This window comes from Varroa jacobsoni, unplaced genomic scaffold (assembly GCF_002532875.2).
Source record: "Varroa jacobsoni isolate VJ856 unplaced genomic scaffold, vjacob_1.0 scaffold_1419, whole genome shotgun sequence".
In the NCBI taxonomy this organism is placed as follows: domain Eukaryota; kingdom Metazoa; phylum Arthropoda; class Arachnida; order Mesostigmata; family Varroidae; genus Varroa; species Varroa jacobsoni.
The window spans coordinates 55,930-76,339 of record NW_019214321.1 but is presented as its reverse complement, the minus strand read 5'-3'; the positions used below and the strand labels follow the sequence as shown (position 1 = coordinate 76,339).

General features: G+C 41.5%; 2 protein-coding genes across 4 annotated transcripts in view; one reads left to right on the top strand and one right to left on the bottom strand.

The window, feature by feature from the left end:
- The window catches only part of LOC111269823 (integrin alpha-PS1), a 130,069-nt gene extending 123,888 nt beyond the window's left edge, over nucleotides 1-6,181 (bottom strand). The window contains exon 1 of the mRNA XM_022849677.2: nucleotides 5,986-6,181. Within this exon, the coding sequence (XP_022705412.1) occupies nucleotides 5,986-6,170 (185 nt within the window). The 5' untranslated portion in view covers nucleotides 6,171-6,181. The remainder of the gene's footprint in view (nucleotides 1-5,985) is intronic.
- Nucleotides 6,182-6,873: 692 nt separating this feature from the next.
- Nucleotides 6,874-20,109, top strand: LOC111269835 (uncharacterized). Of its 3 annotated transcripts, none has more exons than XM_022849695.2 (8): nucleotides 6,874-6,945; nucleotides 7,403-7,588; nucleotides 12,360-12,640; nucleotides 12,966-14,968; nucleotides 16,877-17,205; nucleotides 17,689-17,907; nucleotides 18,063-18,371; nucleotides 18,548-20,109. In XM_022849695.2, the coding sequence occupies exons 2-8, from the start codon at nucleotides 7,434-7,436 to the stop codon at nucleotides 18,927-18,929; spliced, it is 3,678 nt and encodes a 1,225-aa protein (XP_022705430.1). In that variant the 5' UTR covers nucleotides 6,874-6,945; nucleotides 7,403-7,433; the 3' UTR covers nucleotides 18,930-20,109. The 3 variants fall into 3 exon arrangements, with proteins under 3 accessions (XP_022705430.1, XP_022705431.1, XP_022705432.1); XM_022849696.2 differs by having other exon boundaries at nucleotides 6,915-6,945; nucleotides 7,406-7,588; XM_022849697.2 differs by lacking the exons at nucleotides 6,874-6,945; nucleotides 7,403-7,588 and adding an exon at nucleotides 10,606-11,757.
- The last annotated feature ends 301 nt before the right edge of the window (nucleotides 20,110-20,410 follow it).

Here is a 20,410-nt window from a genome sequence, read left to right as displayed (position 1 = left end):
TCAAAAACATTTTTCCAGAAGTTTTTTTTTTCTATTTCTCTCGTATATATTTTTTGTTGCAAGTTTATAGTCGCGATGCAAAAGTAATGCTGCAACGGTTTAGCTGTGTGCGGGTAGCTAAGAAACGATCCACACAAAACAATAGCAAAAAATGTGTGTTAATTAGACAGGTAATCACGGAACATTTCAACATAGACTCACAGGTATGCTGGGTTAGCAAAAAAAAAATCCAAAAGCAGACACCTCAAATAGAATTCTACATAGCCAAGCAATTGCATCACCTTAATCTACGATAAAGACGAATGCTTCGAGATGACAACGGTTACATCAGAAGCTGCCACCTTGTTATAAATTATACTGAATGAAAGCGCGCCATGGTAGAACGTTTGCATTGACCTATAACGAGTTGTTGTTTGTGCCGTTTCCGTGCTGCAGCAGCCGAGACTATTCTCGATAGAAAAATAGTGAAATTTCTGTCTCGTTTTCCGCGATAGCCCTTTTCTCCACCGTAGCTAACGGCTCGCGTTTGATCGTGATAACGTGATGAAACAGGCGGCAACAGACAACTGCACGAGCAATAGAAAATGCCGATTGCCACTACAAAGAGTCAACGAGAGCCAGCATCGATGGCCCTAAACGCATTTGCCTAGCGTCAATTACCTGGGCGGACACTGATGAGAGTAGGATTTTCTGTGGAAGAACACAGGCAATAGCCACGAGAACGACAAGCGTTTTCTGGTTAGTACCGGGCTGAGGGCTGACTTTTCCCGTTGTCTCATATCGAATTCGAGCCTATCATTTTCCCTGTATGGCTTTTTCCCACTTGATTGTAGTAGTTCGAATTTGATCAGTCGTCCCATGCGACTCCGTTGAGCCCCATATCGATGTGCGTCAAATTAAGACCCAATTAGTAGTCGCAGTCAGATCTATGATATATTTTACCGTACCCTAAATACAAGGGACTCTTATTTTTCGCTCACGTTGTTTCTATCGTCGGGCCGAGCAGAGTGACTTCCTGCTCTTGCATTTCGAAACGAATTGATCATTCTGAGCTGGAAGATGTCAAAAAATACATACAAATGGGGCATCATGCGCGTTCAAATATGCTAGTACGCAGCCCATAATTACTATGGACAAGCACACAAGTCTCTTAGCAACGGAAAATGTTGATAAACAATTTCTAGAGAAACAGTGAAAGAATAGGCGCAAGCGGTTCGCTAGCTACAGGAACCGCTGATGTGGATACCGTGTCGCTGAGAACGTCCGTTCGAGTAATCGGCGTAATAATGCAGCTATAGCATGTGAGGCGCTCGAACAGGGGTCTAAAACTGGGCGCGAACACTTCGTTTTGTGCTAGTCATAGCAGAAGCAACGCGAAAGGGCAGAAGTAGAGGTATACACTCGGAATATTTGTAGATTTGTTGGACAAATCTGAGATAGCCTCTGTTGCGAGCCTTTGAAGTAATACCAAATGAGTCGTCCAAAGACTTGTCCACATGGCATAACAGCCAGGTCGAAATCTTAAAACAATGCGAACACAGATCAATTAAAGCTTGCTAGCGTTACGTTCGTTTCTTGCATAAATTGCCTAATATTGCACACCAAAAGCAATAGCAGCGGCGACAGCTAAGAAGTTCGATGATAGATTTACCACTTACACAAGTTCGCCGTTCTCCACTGTTTTTTCCGTATAGACACACGTTCAGATGAAAAGATTGGCTTGTGCTTTTGAGACACCGAACCCATTTATAACTATCCGTAAGTACTTCGTTGATCGAATCACCCTTGACGCTAACGCGTCGGTGCAATACGCCCAACACTACAAGGTCACTGGTTGCCCACCTCTAACATGCCTCGTCTGCATCTACACACAGATATATACATTTAATCGAATCTAATTAACAAAAAGCAATTAGCAAAAGCGCCCACTTTACGTATTCGTTATTTCAGCTTGGGCATAGTATCCGTGTGTGTGTGTGTGTGTGTGTGTGTGTGTGTGTGTGTGTGTGATGAAGATTCTACAGACGAACAATTTGCCCATTGAAAGATTCTGCTCTTTAAAGTTGGAGCACGAAGCCCTGCCGATTAGAAAATAGGTTGGAAACCTTCAAGTCGATACGGGTTTTCTTTCCTGTTAATTATTGTTTGTTAGTACACGTTGATGAACGCGATCAATGGCCAGCAGTTTGAAGCAGTCCTCACATAGCATCTCGTGTGCCTAACGTATGCCTGTCACAATTAATTATTATAAGTGAACGTTTTCAATTTTTAGCTGTTGACAGCACCCTTTGAATATGACCTTCTGAGCCTTTTTCTCAGTCAGTGGGTACTGTCCATCTTCACATTTCTGCACGAGTTGACTGTACACGTACTTTGATTAGATATCACTTATATAGGGTTGACGACAATAGCGGCTATATAGCATATAGTGATAGCACGAAAACGCTCGCTGATCCACTCAGTAGGTGAACAAGACAAGCAAAGAGATTCGTATAACGAGAACTACAAACTGGACTTTAGAAATGACGATTTAATAATAATTTTATTATCAATATATATATATATATATTTGATAGGTGGATCTTCTGCACTTGATTCCAATAAGGGTAAGAAACTTCCCTTCTGCTTGTCGAAGTGTCAATGTCACAAACGACTTTTCGCCATATCAATAAGAAGTATAGGCCACTAAATAGTAAATAGCTGAAATGGCTTGTAACAACAATTGGCTACGACAGTCTGTATCTAGCAGCCCGCTGCCAATACGCCGTCCCCCCGCTGCATGTCAACGTCACCCCGCGGGTCCATATTTGATAATGGCACCGTGAATAAACATGCTTCCGCCGCGGCGAACACAGCGGTGTGATTTGCCTTAGCACACCTTTTGTCACCTTTCCCGACGATCGCTCCCTCACTCCGTAGTCTCGAGAGGCGTTGTAAATCAAATTACTTAATTGTATAATCTGCACCATCGAATGCAGGCACAAAGAAGCTTTATGCGGTGGTATGATTTTCTCAAAACGTGTAGCTCCATCGTCGAGACGGGGCATCGAAACAGAACTCACCTTATCGTGCGTAGTAGTACATAGTATATATGGCGTGTATACGATCTCTATCAGCGTTACGCGTATCGCTTGAAAGCTAAGTTCGAAACTCAATTAAACCACAGCAACAAATCCACTCAATAAACTAGAACACTTCTTCAGAGGTATCAGTGTATTACGCGACTCAAGATCGCCTTGGTCTTGGTCACTTGGACACTGATCGGTCTTGGTCACAGGCTACCAAAGGCCTCACAAATCAAGCCTGATCAGACAAGGCCAACAAAAATCTCTGAAACGATAAATAAACACGAAGTTCCTTCTAAATGTGGCTTTTGCATCTGACCCAAATCATTATCGAAATGGCTGCCGGCCGATTTCGCGTCGCTCTAATCAGTCGACTCAAACATTTATGCACTACGTGTTACCACCGATTACGAAATACTTTTACTCAGCAAAGGCAGTATCGACCGGAAGTTGTTATTATACACGCTGTTAACACACGGGCACCAATCGCGTTGCTCTATCTAGGAGCTATATTTTCGTTATTTTACCTCATTTGCTTTGACTTAAAGGCTTTTATTTTTATGACCATAGCACAATCGTGAAGCGATCAATAAACATTGCTGAAGCTCGTATTGTAGTAACAGATGTATCTCGATGTGTTTTCTGTGAATATTAGCCGGTTATCGTTTAAATTAGACCCTGTTACATTTATGTTTCTTTACCCGTTTTTTGACCGCAAGAGCCGATTTTTGTTAGTGAAGGTTAGGTATCGCGTCTATTCTACATATCTATGTTCTTTGCAGCACGTTCGAGGCGACTATCAACAGGTAAAATGACAGGCACTTTGCTTTAAATGCTTGTTTCAGCCTCGCTTTGTAACGACAATTACCCATAGGTCAATAGGGTATGCCTGAAGTGGACCCTCTTTTGGAGCTCGTAATAATGAAATTAGCACGGCATTATGTTCCCACACAACGATTGCTCCTCAACAATTTTTCTTCGTTGTCAAAAATAACGCCATTTCGTCAACGACGTCGATATCGCAAGCTTCCTGCTCCGTAGCTCAGCGCGAATAGAACGTATGCCGGAGGAAGTCGAAAGCAGACAAAGATTATCCGTCGTCAACAGCAGACCTGCGCGAATCATGCCGCGCGCGCGCGCGCGCGCGGTTGCCTTACCCGTCCAGATAATGGCTGAGTCTGGGTTTGGGAGTTCGATCCTACAGACTGTTCACAGCTGCTTGTCCAAGGAACGATTTAAGAGGTATGGAAACAGCAATGGCAGCATTAGCAGTAAGGCAAGAACATATAGGACGAAGCAGATGGCCAGGACTAACCAACCACAGTAACTAGTAGTTTACTAGTGTTTCGTAGTCGCTAGTAGACTTGTCGAATTGTTAAATGGACGTTTATGCTGAATCGCTAAATCGAAAAGGATGACCTACTTTAAGGTCGAATAGTACGGGGTAAAAGACGAGTCCTATTTTAGCTGAAATTGAGAGTACTGCCACCATGCAGCAATGCCAACACCAGCAGTAACGCAATAGGCATCAGCTCAAGTAAGCGACAGCGGCAAAAATCACAATTATAAGAGTGAGTAGAAGAAAACCGGAACGATTAGGGAAAGCATAGGAAGATTCGACCGTAGCAAGATAACGAAAACTTGTTTTTTCTTTATATGAAAAATTGATGAAAAGTCAAATGAACGTAAAATCAGCCGGCCGTATACCAATCGGACGGTGAAAATTCTCATCAGCAGGCAAGCCATTGCAAATTGTACGCTCAATCACCCCCTGCAAGAACGACGTCAATATAGCCTTCACCACATTGCCTGTCTTATACTCTATGCATTGCCGATCAGCCATCGTCTCGCCAATACGGTTTCATCTTGTATAGTCTAGTTAAAGTTCGTCTTTTACGAATCGCTAGGGAGCAAACAACGGACAGATCACTGTAAGTAGAACATGAGAGTTGCCAAAAGCCCTGAGCAGGTAGGGCGCACGCTTCGGACGATGCGGGCTTCGACAGTGTAAAGCGGCAGCAGCTATAAGAGGCCTGCCTTGACATCTGTCTTGAGCTTTTCTCTCTAAGCTTGTGGCGTTGCTCTGAGTTTTGAGCGAGATTCCCTAGAGACCTTTGCTTTCTAACAAACATCGCTACGATCTGAGGCAGCTCTTTTCAGGTTTGCTGGTGCGTCTATTATCGGATGTAAGCTAAAACGTAAGTGCTGGGTCAACCGATAAGAGTTTGGCTAAATCAGCATTTTGGAAAGTAACTTGGCTTGGAGAGTAATACCTCTCATCACTTAAAACTATTTTGGATTAGCATCCATTCAAGTTTTCGGAGAGTCACACCGGCTAGTTAGATTACGTGTATGTAGTAAACAGTAACTGCTGTATGCGCATATTTCGCACGTGTATAAACTGCTCTTATACGTTTATAGCGAAGGTTTAGTTACAACTATATTACGTATACTCCGTATAAATTTGAGGCTCAAATACAAGCTATTTACTCGCGCCAACAAGTGGCAATACTTCTGCTTCTAACTGAAGAAGTCAATTATGTTTGCATTTTCTGTTCGACTGATTCAAACTAATCCAAATGATAACCGCCGATCCGTGCTCGACTGATGGATTAGTCTCCGATAATTTTGCGATATTCACTCGGCGAGTCACCATCACAGACCATCTGAGTTAAACGCAACCAAGAACCTTTCATAACTGCTTTCCAGCATGTTCTAAAAACTAGCGTAACAACTCTTCGACAGTGATCTTGCCTCGGCGAAGAAAGTATTTCTACTTCGCGCATAGAAAACTAAGTGTCGTTGAATACACTACATAACAGGACACTCTTGGTCTTCTTTCCGCTCGTCTGTAGATATACAGATGCCTCTTGACAACGGTGTGCGCGTTATACCCCCAATATGGCTAACTAGTTTTTACCTTGGTTTCCTGTCATCGGTGCTGTTTTCCGTGATCATGTGCGCGGCCACAGAGTATCCAAAGTAGGAGCCAGTTTGCCCTTCGTAAATGACAGGCAGCCGTGGCTCGAGGTTAAAGCCCGCACTGTCCCGAGGCACTAACAAAATACCGGCTAGGACAAGAGTCACCAATTTTTTCCAACACATGTTTTACGAACTAGTAGATGCGCACTTTGTCGAACACTTGTCTACTGTTATCACTGCTCCTATTATAAAATGTTTTTTCCTTTCGATTTCTGCTCCGGCCTTCGTAGCCTGTCGTCGTCGCCGTCACACTCCCGAAAATTGCGATCACTAACTTTTCTCTTCACTTCCCTCTACTTATACCGATTAATACTAACCATTTATCAGTAGAATAGCAATAAACATTGACACTTCCATTCAGACAGCACGAGGTACCTACACATTAGTACTGCGCGGTTACTTTATCGATGCTTAGCCCGCTCTTGGGCCAGTCTCCCTAGTAGTGGGACCGACCCGACAACTTTCACCGAGCAACTTTTTACTCACGCGAATATTTCGACGGGCCGTTTATGGCAATTCACATACGTTAATGCAAGAAACCCAAGCTGCCGACTACGGTGTTTATAACAAGACGTCAGCAGCTTTGCAGCGACAGCGGCAACATGTTACTGGCCTGAGAATATGACAATATCGATGTTCACTCTTTTGCGTTCTAAGTGGTTCTGACTCTTCGTCTTACGCGCCCGGAGAGATGACACTCGTCGAGAGGTACCATCTCCGATGGTCCTGGTGGCGCTACGGTCGCTGGTCGGTCGATCTGCGGCGGCCGCGGCTGATGTGCCCACTGGGTGAGCACCCGTGCCACTCGCAGACATCATTCCGAGATGTTTTGATTCGACAGCGCCCCCTGGTGGTGTTCGAATTGAGCGGCTGGTTGACGGACGGACTGAGGACGGCTGTAGGTGATGTTTTATTGATTTTTTTGCAAGAAAAATGATAATTAGCTAAAATAAAATGTCTTTCCAGATGGAAAAAGTATTTGACTGTTACTATGATTCGTGCAATGTGCTTACACAAGGATATTCGTTGTTGATAATAAAGTTACCTCGCAGTTTTAGAGAGTTAAAACCGGTAAAGCTCTCTTCATGTCCCAGCATGTTCCACTTCTGAATACAGGTGGTAATATGTAAACTATGCATTTCCTGTGTGAGGTTTAATGAAAACATGTTACGAGAAGGTGGTGAACAGGGGGCCAGATTATATGAGGAAAAGGAAAGTGACTATGAAAAACACTCACAAGTCTAACTTTGGGGTAGTAATGTCTTCTATCACTGCCAAGCTCAACTGTAGCGGCGTGGGTGGTAGTGGTGGGTGAATTGTTAATCAAAACTTTCCATTGTACTTAATGCTGTGAGGAGGTGCTGTGTGGTGGAGAACCGTGACGCTATGGAGGCAGGGGAGTGGTCAGCTACCGATATCGCCTTGAAGACCGACACGGCCACGGTTCTCGAATGTCTTCAGCGGTCAATGGCAGACGATGATGACGAAGACTTCAAGCTGCCAAGTAATAGCCTCAGCAGTTACTCAAATCACTTGTCGAGGTAGGAAAACTTTTGCAGGACCTAAATGCACTGTTGAATTAATATTCATGTTCAATGCGAAAATTTATTCAGGGCAATATCGGTGTATGCACCGTATGTGATGAACGGCTTAACAACATACATGAAAACTATGCGTTTAATGTCCATATGTACGGTGTACTTATAAAGCAGTACAGTTTGTGCTTTATAAGTAGTCTAAGAATGATATCATTAATGTTATTTATTGCTACCTAAACATTTCTAGGTAGCTACCCATTTTGAATAAATGTTACAAACCTACCGTGGCGATGCCGGTGTAGGGTATAATAGCCGAATATGTAAATCTGATGAAACATTATATTATTTCGCATTATATATGGCTTCGTTTTTTTTGTTACCCTGCGAATCCGTTATCTATAATGGCTAGATGGACAGATACTGTTATTTTATTTGAAAATGTAGAGGCGCTAGGCAGGAGAAGCATGGTACACCGAAATTTCAAAGCCATTATGTCAATAACTGTTTTCAAACGCAAAAAACAAATTGCGAAGGTAAATGTTTCGAATTAACGTAAAAGGCACATACGTAAAGTGTTTGTAATTCCGCAATAATGCAGATAGCTGTACTGTGAAGCCAAATGGATGAGCTACGAAACATATAGAACATATACATAAAAGGGAAAAAATCAATACCTTGTTGTTTTATTCTAAATAGATATTCGACGTCCTAATTATGAGGTCAACGTTATTTGTAGTTACACGCACACATCGAGATGGGTGTTTAACAAAGCAAAAGCAGCGTTGTTTTTGTAATTGAAAATTGTACCTGATCAAATATTAAGACCACTATTTCAAAAAGCTGCTTGCTGACAAAAAGCTAACTTCAAAAAGCTGCTTGCTGACAAAAAGCTAACTTCAAAAAGCTGCTTGCTGACAAAAAGCTAACTGCTATCATTTAAGCGTAGCCCGAAAAATTACATATTAATTAAAAAATTCATCGGACAAGAGCTATTCGTCTGGAGCACGCCTTCCACGACCGTACCAACACGTACACATTTTCACACAGAGGTAAGGATACCCGAAAAGAGGACCTATTGCATATCATATTAATCTAACAGTATTTGGGTTTATTTCAAAGAGAGAGTTTAATACATGCTTTGTTCATACCTTCATTTTCTTATAGTTTGATATTGCGGGTAGAATAAGTGGTACGAGTACCCGAATTTGCTTTGCTTTTACAAAAAGTCACATACGAAATTTACTCCAAAGGTTGTGCGTATTTCTTATACTTTAAACAAAAAAACTCAGAGCCAAGTAGAAAGGTCTCCGGTGCTAAGCAGGATTTTGTACAATGCACTGAATCTAACCCTTGTCACTGTAGTGTGATATGATAATCCTTTCAGACACTATGAACAAAAGATAGATTGGGTGAGATTGTATGAGTCACCGCACAAACATGTTGAGACCTCATCGAATTTAGTTGTCCAGATTGCGATGTTCTAGCGCATTTACATCGCTATAATCTTACATAGAGTCGAACCATCTATGGTTTTTCCGATTCTGTATGCATCATTATCATTGAGTACATATTGTTTCATTCAAATTTTTTTCTTCATGCGGTTTAGTAATCGGTGGCGAAGAAACTTTGGTTCTTACTTGGGTTAACCAATAGCATTCGTCGTCGTCAGTTCGGAACAATATTTTTATTGAGGCTTTTTCTGACATCGATCCCTGCAGCAGCTTCCAGTCAGAATATTGTTAGATTATCAAAGGGGTAAGATATTTTACCTGTTTATTACAATCAGCAGATTCACCTTTATCTTTCACATGACAATTATAAAATTGCACAGTAGCTTAGCTTTCTGTTTTATGCAATAGAAGTATCTCTTAAGGCTTGTTGATTCGCCTCGTTTTTTCTCAAGATTTGTCGATGGCTCATATACCACTCGCACAAGAGGTGAGCTCAGCGAACCTGAGGATAACGCCATCTCCTTATTTACCTTGCCTATACCGAAGAGAAGGTTCAAACCAGCAATAGCACGCACTTAGTTTGGTTGGATAATCCCAGTTGTGGAACCTCATAGATTAACTAGATAGTTTTCTTTTGTTGATGCAACTTTGTTGAAGCTTGAGCTATGAACGTCCCTCATCTCATTCAAGTGGGACGTTTTAAGGCGTTATGGCCCCTACTACTACACTTCACACTGTAAAACAAGGGTTTGAACAACAAGCGTGTCGTTGTGTTCGAAAACAACATATTATAGTTATGTTAATTTGGTAATTGATTTCGTGCGGTAATTTTATTTGAAATCGACAATAATAATAGTTCACTGCATACCTTTTTGTTAAAAACGACCTTCAGGGATTTTTGCTTAACATGACAATTTATATTGGATACGATTGCACAACGCAATACTTTCCATAATCAGATTTGAATTCCGCGGTATGCAACTCAAATGGTACGTGAGCCATTATTGTTGTCCACGGCTGCCACCTGCAAGAAAGATGGCAAGGCAGCTCGTTCCGTCAGCGTTTTGGTCAGGGCGCTGCGACCAAATTAAAATTAAATATTACTTGAAAGTGACGGCTCTTTTATCATATACCGATTTAAAGGCTTTTCATTTTAAGGCTTCATTTAGTGGAGTGTTATATATGTTGTGATTACTTTGATCGTAGCAAGAACCTCAGACAAATGAATAGGATTCAAATTAGCATGTTAAATAGGCAACTAATCGACTGTCATACAATATCGTTATCCTCAATTCTACAGATTGATTTCCATCGCACTGCAAGTCGTATCGTATGAGCCGATTCTAACTACATCGCGGATTATTTGAACCTTTATATTGTTATGATAGGGCCGCACGTTGTTTCTTATAGTCATAGTCATACGTGCCACTTGTCCTGTTCAGCTGTCTTCAGCGCTTCATACCAAAAACAGATATATAATCAGACATTCGGATAATAAGTTGAAGATGTAGAACAGTGAATAAAAAGAAAAAAAAACATTCGTCGTTTTATAATTTGCCGTATGCTAGTTTTGGTTAGGTCGCTCCGTGATATGAATTTTCGCTACATACAAGACTCCTATAAGAAAACTTGATTGTGCTAGAAACAACTTCGAATAATCTTGTATACATATATAAACGGAGTTGGCATGCCGTCATGTAAATATTTATTGTAGCATACGCTAATAAGGATATTCCAACGCGGCCAACGTTCACTTAGTCGTCTTCCAGTCACGATACGGCATTTGCTACGCCGTAAAATAGTAGTGAATGGCACTATATATCGTGTTGGCGTCTGCTGGCACGCCATTGAAGACATGTATGGCCATAAGCGTCATCGCCGCGTACGGAGAATGTACAGAGCCAAAGATGGTGGTAAGAGTGAATAATATTGTCGGTGGCGAAGTTCGGCAATGGTTGACGCGGTTTCGTTGATGACATAGCAGGCTGTTGGTGACCGCCTGGTGCAGGCGGGACCATATAGTTCTGCGTGGTCGGAGTCATTCCATATTGGTCGACTTAGCGTCTGCGGGATTTTCTGTGGCAACAGCGGGCGTCTAGAGACGCCGTAGTAGCTAGTGGTACGGCTGTTTACTGTCGATGGCAGCAAAAAGCGCGATCGTCTGTGACAGCGATGACGGGGCAGACTGAATTATCTGTGTTTGATATCGTGCATATAATAGTGAGTTCACACGGTAAGGTCCAGCCAAGCCCAAAGCCATTAGCAGTGACGGCGAACGCCATCTTTGGAGTCATGGCGACAATGTTGTTTGTACATCGCATTTGTACTAACCGCCGTTTATTCCGCACCTATGATGAGGATTAGGTGAAAGGTGTACCAAGTTGCTACCAGGTATTGTTTATCGAAACTTGTCTGATTCGGTGTTTGCATTTCGGTGACACGGGGTGGTCATTCTAAGGGAAATGATGGGAGGCTGAGAGCATAGGTATGAAGAAAAGTCCATTTGATCTGTCGTCTCCATTTTACAACTGTCTGATATAAGCTGTGTACCTGGAAATGGCGGGATTAATCATTCTGGTCAGCTGGCTGCTGTTTAGAGTAGTCAAGTAACGAATTAATATTTACGTTTTCGTTATCCACGACACACGTCAGGAGTAAATAAATGGAAGACAACAGTAGGTTCTTGGAAAGAACGTCAACTCATTTAAATCATGAGCATATGTGAGTAGACGATGGCGTGTTGCTCATTCGATTATGATATTAGTATCTTTTGTTTAGTTGTTAGCTGTAATCGAATTTACTGTTGGTCAGCTAACTTTTACAGTGGGATAGGATGCAGACATTTTGAAAGTGTTGGTCGGCAATTTAAAGTATTGAAGACATGAAGCAATATATTGGACCAACATGTTGGAACATGATTAATTTAACAAGAACCCTTATAACTCTTCTGAACTATAACTCTACAGAACAGTACGACAAGTCGATTTTTGTGAAGCGTGATACACTATTGATAGTTGGCTGTAATTGAAAAACCAGTAAGCAAATAAATCTCACTGCCTCTGTTTCAACGTAGAATTGCTTGAGTTTTATTTTATTAGCACATGGGTTCTTAGCATATGTTAATAGTCTTACCTTTCTAGCTGCTCGTGACAAAATATAAAAAATTCAAATATAAAAACAAAAATTATTTCACAATAAAGGTCTACGGCAGCTTTCCCGACGGTTCATACACCTTATCTTTGCTAAGTTCATCGTTGTTCGACTAATGGTGAATGTACTCTGTACAAAGGTCTTACAATCGATTGCTATTTATCTTGTTTCAGAGAATTATTATCAAGCCTTCCACCGGTGTCCGAACTTAAAGCGGACCTGTCACCATATTATTCCGAACGTACACGCGAAGTTCGTCGCTCGACGGAAGGTCCTGGGAATATAGATCTGAAGGCAGATACGGGATACAGGGTCACAACTGTACCAGATCATTATGTTTCATCGACAAATACAACCGCCGTTTCGGCTTACGATCAGCAACAAGCAGCACAGGCTGCTGATGCAACGGCTGCTCAGTTTCCAGCTGGGTCGGATTTTACGACGCTTACCAATGGTACAACAGGCGCAACACTTCTATGATTCCTGAATGTTTCAAGTTCAAGAAATATAGTAACAGATGATTTAGCAGCGCTTTAATTTTAGAACTAGAATAGAAGTTAAATTGAACGTAGCTTCTATGAAAGTATAAAAAATAATTGTTGTGGTTTATATGTGACCACCTTGGTGCCAAAAAGCCGCAGATCTTCAATCCAGTCTCATTTCAAAATAAAATTATATATTTATTATTATTATTGTTGTAATTAGTATTTTGTTATTTTTATATGAAATAAATAATTTAGCTTAATCTTATAATAGAAATTTACGTGAACTTCTTGCAGCCTCCAGCAGTCAAGCTTCAGTACAGGTAACAAGTGGCCAGAACACGATTCAACAATATCAAAAGGTCAGCAGCACAATTTGTATTAACCATAAAACGACAAGTGGTGACGTTCAAGACTACAATCAGAGTCAGCACCGTCAGTCGTACCAACAGTATAGTCACCAATATAGTTATCAGCCTCATCAAAATCAAGGTCATTTTCAGAGCTATTACTACTCTGAACTACTGGTTCCTCCTCCGCCATCGTACACGTCGGCTCCTTACCTTGCCGCTGGCACCGGGGATGCCACTTACCATCAGGACTCGTATAGTCCGCAGTCCGGAAGGCAGTCGACATCATGTATTCCTTCGGACCTTCAGCAGGTAACCCCTACGATCCAGGAACTTGGCACTCCTATACCAAATGTACCACCTCCAATAACACCGGTACCGCAAGTGGCTGACGCCACCGTTCCTACGACGCCCCTACAGTCGTGTCCTGCAACAGGATCAGGAGTCTTCTACAGTAGTATCGGAACAGGTGGTGTAGGGACCTCTCCCGCAACGACCCTTCAAGATATTGGTGGATGTACACGGAATAGTAACGGTGGCGCTGTTGTTCGCACCGCTGGTAGAGTACATGAGAGCTCTCATACTGGATATCATGGGAGCCAAGTATCCGCACCAAATGATTATGGTGATACCCCACAAGCGTCGGAAGCTTCAGCGGGGTTTAGTGGAACCCCACAGAGGACTGGAATGGTCTCCGTTTCAGCTACGTATGAGGCGCAATTTAATCATATAGGTTACCCGAACGAAAACGTTGCCACCCAACAGGCCAACCATAGTGGGATGAATGCATATACTAACAACAGCAATAACATTAGCACTGATACTACCAATAATGCGTACTCTTCAAGTAATCATTATGGCCATTATATTAGTAATCAACACGTAGGTGAGTACCATGGGGTACAGCCGCAACAGTGCATTGCGTCAGCGACTAGTCACCAGGGTTTGGGGTGCATTTCGCAGATGAAGCCCACTGAAACGGTCACTGACTACCAAGGTAATGCTAATAGTAGTTACCAGCATAGTCAAGATGGAGAAAATCATCAGATCCACCGAGACCATCAAAACCAAAATCATCAAGACGCTCTCTATCATCAAGGACACCTCAAATCGAAATCGTCCAAATCTGCACAGCAGCCAATTACTACTACGACACCAGCAGCGGGTTATAATCACCACTATCTTCAGCCTCCTGCCTCGCCCTTTCGTCAGACACATCATCAAACCATTTCAACGAATGATCAAATTGATTACCATAACAACAGTCAGATACAACCACAACAACATCAGGATCATGTGCAGCAGAACGCAGTCTCTTACCACAATCTCCATAAACCAGCTACTAGTGAACTATCTAAGGCGTCAACTGCGACTCCCTTTTCATCATCTTCTTCCACCTATTTCCAGCAGTACCATTATACAGTGGGGTATCACGGCCATTCTGAACAGCCAACTAATGGCATATACCAGGATGGGGTACCGTATCCTGCTGGACAGCTTCACCAGGACCTTTCCGGAATTCAGACACATCAGCAGACCCAGCAGGAGTTGTCACAGCAGCCACGACAGCCGTTAGCCGGATCCACTCAAACGCTCTCTGGGAGCAGCGCCGCACAAATGTTCCACGACGCGCTTGAATACATTGCACCGGAGGTGATCAGCGAAAATAAAGACAGTCTCTTCAATCCGATTGCAGCACTGACAGATACGTTGTTAGAGAATAATTTCGATATGACCTTTCCAGCCGACTATCAGGAAACTTGTGATACGATTATTCATGGCACATCGATACAGCAATGCACAGAAACTGCCGTAAAGCTTCCGGATCAGCTAGCACGAAAGGAAACCAAAAATCGAAATCGTAAGAAGAAAAAAGAAAACAACCTCCTTGAGGTTATAAAGGTATACCGATGCAATGTGTGCGGTTTCAGGAGCAGCGATAAACTTAAGGTGAGCTTAGACAACGGTTTATACAGAAAAAAAAACGTCATACATATGATAATGATTATGGATTGCAGCTATGTGATGATCGATTGACGTCCAAACAGTGGGTGCATTGGCCTCGTGTATAAATAATACGGTATATAAATTGTTGTTAAAACAATAATGGACATACTCAGGAAATTGAGAAAACTAGCTACTAATGAGATATGAGCCCCTTATTTTATTTGAGAACGTGACATAAACAATTTGTCACAAGTTGTGCTAAGTTGGCGCTAAACATTCAAATGGCTAAAAATCGCAAATATTTTTATTACAATTTAGCGGTATTGCTGTTGGTAAATACTGTAATCGATACTATGATATATACATATGCATGCGCCGTGCAGTTATTGGGCGTGCGAATTCTATTTGACTTCAATGCAATTACACCATAGTACACCAATCGCCTTAAGGATTTTCAGGTTATCTCTGAGCTTTCTTTAGAGATGACTTCCCGACAAGTATTACTAACGCTCAATATGTGACTGGGTTCTGTTCCGTACTATGATGTTGTTTCTAACGAGAGATAGTCGTAGTGACTTTTGAGCCCGCATCTGATTTGTAAGTAGTTCTTAGTGGCTGTTCCGGCTAGCTACTGTTGGCATTGTCCAATGGCACTAATGCTGACTGCAAAGAAACGGAGTCACAGCGGCACCTTTATCTCTGTGTGGTCCCCTCTGTTTGTCTATCTGAGCCATAGGTCGAAAGCAGCTTACGACCGAACTCAATACGCAGTCTCTGTCGCAGGCTATATAATAATTGTGTAGGTCGTACCAGTTGTTATAAACTTGTTACTCGTTATTATGTCGAAAGCTTTTGAAGGACAAAACACAAGCTCTGTCTGACGTTAGTCAAACACCATATTATACTAAAATGCAACACCGGGTGGCTTATCCTTCAGTAGCTAATATAGTAGCATGATATTAGCAGAATTCTCCTTTCAAATGATGACTGCCAGCTTATTAGTGGTCTTGCGTGCGAGCATCCCTGCTGTGCGTATTATTGACTATCCCATGATGTTTGTTTTGAGCGAATATAAGCACACTTCATAGCAGATTTGTATAAACAGCTCGATCATAAGCAATATTTTGTAGGGTGTGGGTGTGAACTCTTATATGCTGTTGAATTTTGCTTGGAAAAGCTGGCAACGACAAGTTTTGTTAGGCGCTTTAGCGTTCTCAGTTGTCGACTCATTGCCTTTTCAGGTTTCCTTTTTAGTTCACTTCTACCTTCATTTCCTAATGAGGTGTTCCTACAGTTGTAACTGAACTATCATCCTCTTCATTTTCTCGTTTTTAATACTTCATATGACACTGGTCGCCCGTAATTATTAGTAGTCAAATGTCATAAGATTTTTCTTTTTGCAACGCAATTTTGTTGGGATGCCTCTGCTTGGGCAAGCAAAACCATATTAAGCGTTCCGGTGCTTCAGTGGTTCATCTTCTTGAGCTGTGCAAAAGATTGATCTAGAAAAATGTGCCCTTTTCGCTATAAACCTATGGCACCTGTGGGCTTTCTGATAACGTTAAGACAAAGTCTGATTCCATTCATGTTGGAGTGCGAACAATAGGTGTGTCCAGAGGCTCAGTAATACTATGAAAAATGCTGCTAGTTTCTCGAAGTAATGGTTTATCTCACAAATATAGCGGGTTTCGAGTGTGTTAGTACCCTGCGTTTGGATTACTAAAACTCACTTTGTAACTGGAGGTTTCAATGATAAACTAACAACCATAATTTGGTACAGTTTTACATTGTGCAGTTTTAAATATTTCAGTGTCTCCCTAACGTGTAATACCATAGCCAAATACATTTTACTTTAAACTTAACACATATAGGCACAACTGGACCAGTTACATCTTCTTAACCTCTTGACAGGCACTTCGGCACACAATTGAATCGCACAGTCGGCCAAAACTCAACCGCCAGGCAAGGTTCGCCTGTGGGGCTTGTCATCTGCACTTTGCGACCTTAGATACGTGCTGCGAACACGTTGGAGAGAAGCACCCAGGAATGGCCACCGCCGTTTTAAAGGAAGGTAAACTTTATAAACAGGTGTTGATTCAGCCAGAAAAGCGAGTCGCAAAAGTGACTATTGGCTCAGGAACAACAGGTGGTCACTCAAAAACTGTTTGCGCTGAATCCGAGGTACAAGCCCATAAAATAGCGTGGAAACGGAAGATGGATCGGGAACAAGGGCAATATACGTAAGTACGGATTGATGGCACAGGCATTTATTGACTAAGTATGACAGTCAGCAGAGAACGCTGTGTTGGAAGTGCAAAGTCATTGAATGTATATAGTATCAAGTGTTTTTTTATACATGTTTGCTCTAAAAAAAGCTGTGTGAATATTATCGTAAAAATGACCACACAGCAGAACCTCCTTTTCTTCTACTGCAAGCGGGGATAATATTCTAGTGGTTAAAAGTATCTAAATATTGAAGATATACAACAATATATTTACTTCATACTAAGAGTAAAGGTAAATGTGGGTGTCGCTTATGTTCGTTCTGTAGCGGGAAGGCTATTGAGTATAATATCCTTCTAGGACAGTGAACCATATAAAAAGTCGATCGACTTACTTAGACAAAAGTGAATAAGAAAAATGTGTGTGTGCCTATCTGCGAGCTTCCTTTTTGTCGCATACAAATGATACAACTGTTTGGTGATCTTTTGGTCGCGTTGCAGTTGTGAACTCAAAGGGTGCAGCATACGCTTCCGCCTAGAGGAAAGTCATCGCCATCATCTGCGCTGCCATCTACCACACCCGTCAAAATTGGAACGATTCCGATGTCCCATAGAAAAGTGTGGCCTTGGTTGCAAACGCTGGTCGACCATGGCAAATCATCTATGGAATTCGCACCGAATCGATCTTGAGCTTCAAGCTTGCAATCGTTGCGATTTTCGGTTCGTACTTATCCATACTGCAACGTAATACTGACTAACACAGCTGTTTTTTTTTATAAATTTCATTGCTTGTAACGCAAAATTATTCGACCTTCCACAGATCTTAAAGGCTCTGCCAACTTATAATGCTTACCTATGTTCTGCAAAATGTTTAGGACCTACAGTTTGGCGAATCTAGAGAAAGTCCACAAACTTGTTCACGGCGAGGAGAAACAGTTTCCTTGTGAGCAGTGCCAATCACGATTCCGCACAATCAAACAATTGAAAAATCATCGATATATGCAGCATTCGCGAAAAGCCAAGAAGACTAAAACAGTTGCATGTCCACACTGTCGGCAGGAGCTACTCAAAAAGAACCTCTTCGCCCATATCCGTCAGGTTCACGAGGGTCGACTGACGGAAAGAAATTGCCCACAGTGTGACTTCAAAACTACAAGTCTAGCCGAACTTAAATCACATCTTAGGTACGTATTCGTCACATAAAAGTCATGTATTTTGACCTGCTTCCCTTAAGTGGAAAAAGAAGAATTTGAAAAAGTGACCAGCAGATACAGTCTTCGAATTAGAGTTCTAAACATGTTTCTGAAGTTTTTGCATCTACCATTTCCTTCTGTGATTTTTCCCGTTCGCAATTTTGCAGTACTGTCCACCTCAACGAATCGGGCGCTCACTGTTGTCATCAATGCGGCTTTTTAACGTACGATCACAACGTGTACAGGAAGCATGCTTTAAAACATTCGGCCGACAAACCGTACAAATGCGCCTATTGTTCCTACGCTTCGATACAGGCGACAACGTACAAGGCGCATCTACGCAAAAACCATCCAGAGAGAGCACAAGAATTAATTGCACGATGTCCGCATTGTCCCTTCGAGAGCATCAGCTCGAGTCGGCTTCAGCAGCACGTAAACAAAAAACACAATGGAAGCAATAATCTTACGACTATCATTAGCAACAACAGTGGCAATCTTAATAATACTAGCACTAGTGTAGTTACGCCTGTGTCGGTTGCTCATTTTTAAAAGAAAAGGCCAGTGACTTCTTTTCGTATGTCAGGATGGCTTGCTCTGACCATCTTAGCTTAAGGCGAATCTTTTCTCCCTCTACTATATAAGAGATGTATATAGTTATGTATAAATCAGCGTGAATTGTTCCCTTTTTAAGATCACTTCACAAGGTTAGCGACTAAAGCGAGAAAGACTAGAATTAAAGTATACAAGCGAACTCCTCGTTTCTTTGAAAGTTAGTGAACTATCTTATTTCAGATATTTTCTCGGAGCCCATCGAATTTTCAACTTCACAACTAAAAACTTCGATCTTTACGAGGTAATCCAAACCCATCTATTTAAATTGGCTCAATCGTGACTCGTAAAAAAAACAAGTTCGTTTGTAATAAAGTGTCTCCTAAGCCAAGGACCATAAATGTCACCAAAAATAGCACTACCTATAACCACTGTGTAAGTTGACCACTAAATTCTTCCTTAACCACTTCTGTCTCTAATATTCAACATCAATGTTTTAGATGTTTACGGTATTTTTCCTGTATCATTAACTGGGGTCTGGTCAGTCATTTGATAGCCCTGTACATATATGATATATAGAAATATATACGCGCGAACTGACGTAAGTAAAAATTTAGCATTTAGTCGTCTTACACGTGCACAAGAAGATGCATCTATGCGCGGCGCCTGACAGAACATTGTAATACTAATGATTTCTGAGTATATATATATTCCAAACACATGCGTGAGCTTAGAGAAATAGCAGGTGGATTAAAAGGTGCAAACGCGCCTTTCGTAGCAATGGATAAATATCCGTTATCGGATCAGGTCCAATAAAAAGACGTTTTTAATCTAGTCTTGTATGATGAGGCGTGCAATCGTATTCTTAATGATTACCAACATCTTTGTATACATATTGTACAAAAATCTCTGTATACATCTTGTACATAATTTTCCTGTTACCAAATGAGCAAAGAGTTATGGTGTTGCAGAGTTTAACAAAGCTAACAATAATATGAGACATTTCAGCATGTCCTGAGATTTTTTCTGCCAATATTTCGATAAAAATCGCCTGCTTCATTGAATAGAATCCTCCTGATGTAGTCGGAGGAACTCTATCTATCTTTCACCAAACCGTAACTTTTGTTTGTATAACTATTATGATGATCTATGAATAAAATCACTTTACTTTCTATTCTAATGATGTAATATCAGTTATATAATAAAGGTTTAATATGGGGTGTTACATTTCGAAAATGGTGAGTTTTATGGGAAAAAAAAAGTGCGAGAACGTAATTCACCTTCAATCTCCTTGTTGTCACCGACGATCTACATGTAAGTGCTCTCGTTATCGATGTCCTGACATGGAATTCTTTTCTTTATTAAAACTCGTCGAATAATTTAAAAAAAAACACTCATGCATCGCCAGATAATTCTTGGTTATGAAATTCCTTCTCTCATTGAGAAAAATGGTACCTTCTAGAAATAATCTAAGCACTAGT

Coding starts and splice junctions, on each gene's coding strand:
- LOC111269835 (XM_022849695.2), top strand. CDS start 7,434: ATGGAGGCAGGGGAGTGGTCAGCTACCGATATCGCCTTGAAGACCGAC. Junction 12,641..12,965: donor TTTTACGACGCTTACCAATG/GTACAACAGGCG, acceptor AACTTCTTGCAG/CCTCCAGCAGTCAAGCTTCA. Junction 18,372..18,547: donor GAACTTAAATCACATCTTAG/GTACGTATTCGT, acceptor GCAATTTTGCAG/TACTGTCCACCTCAACGAAT.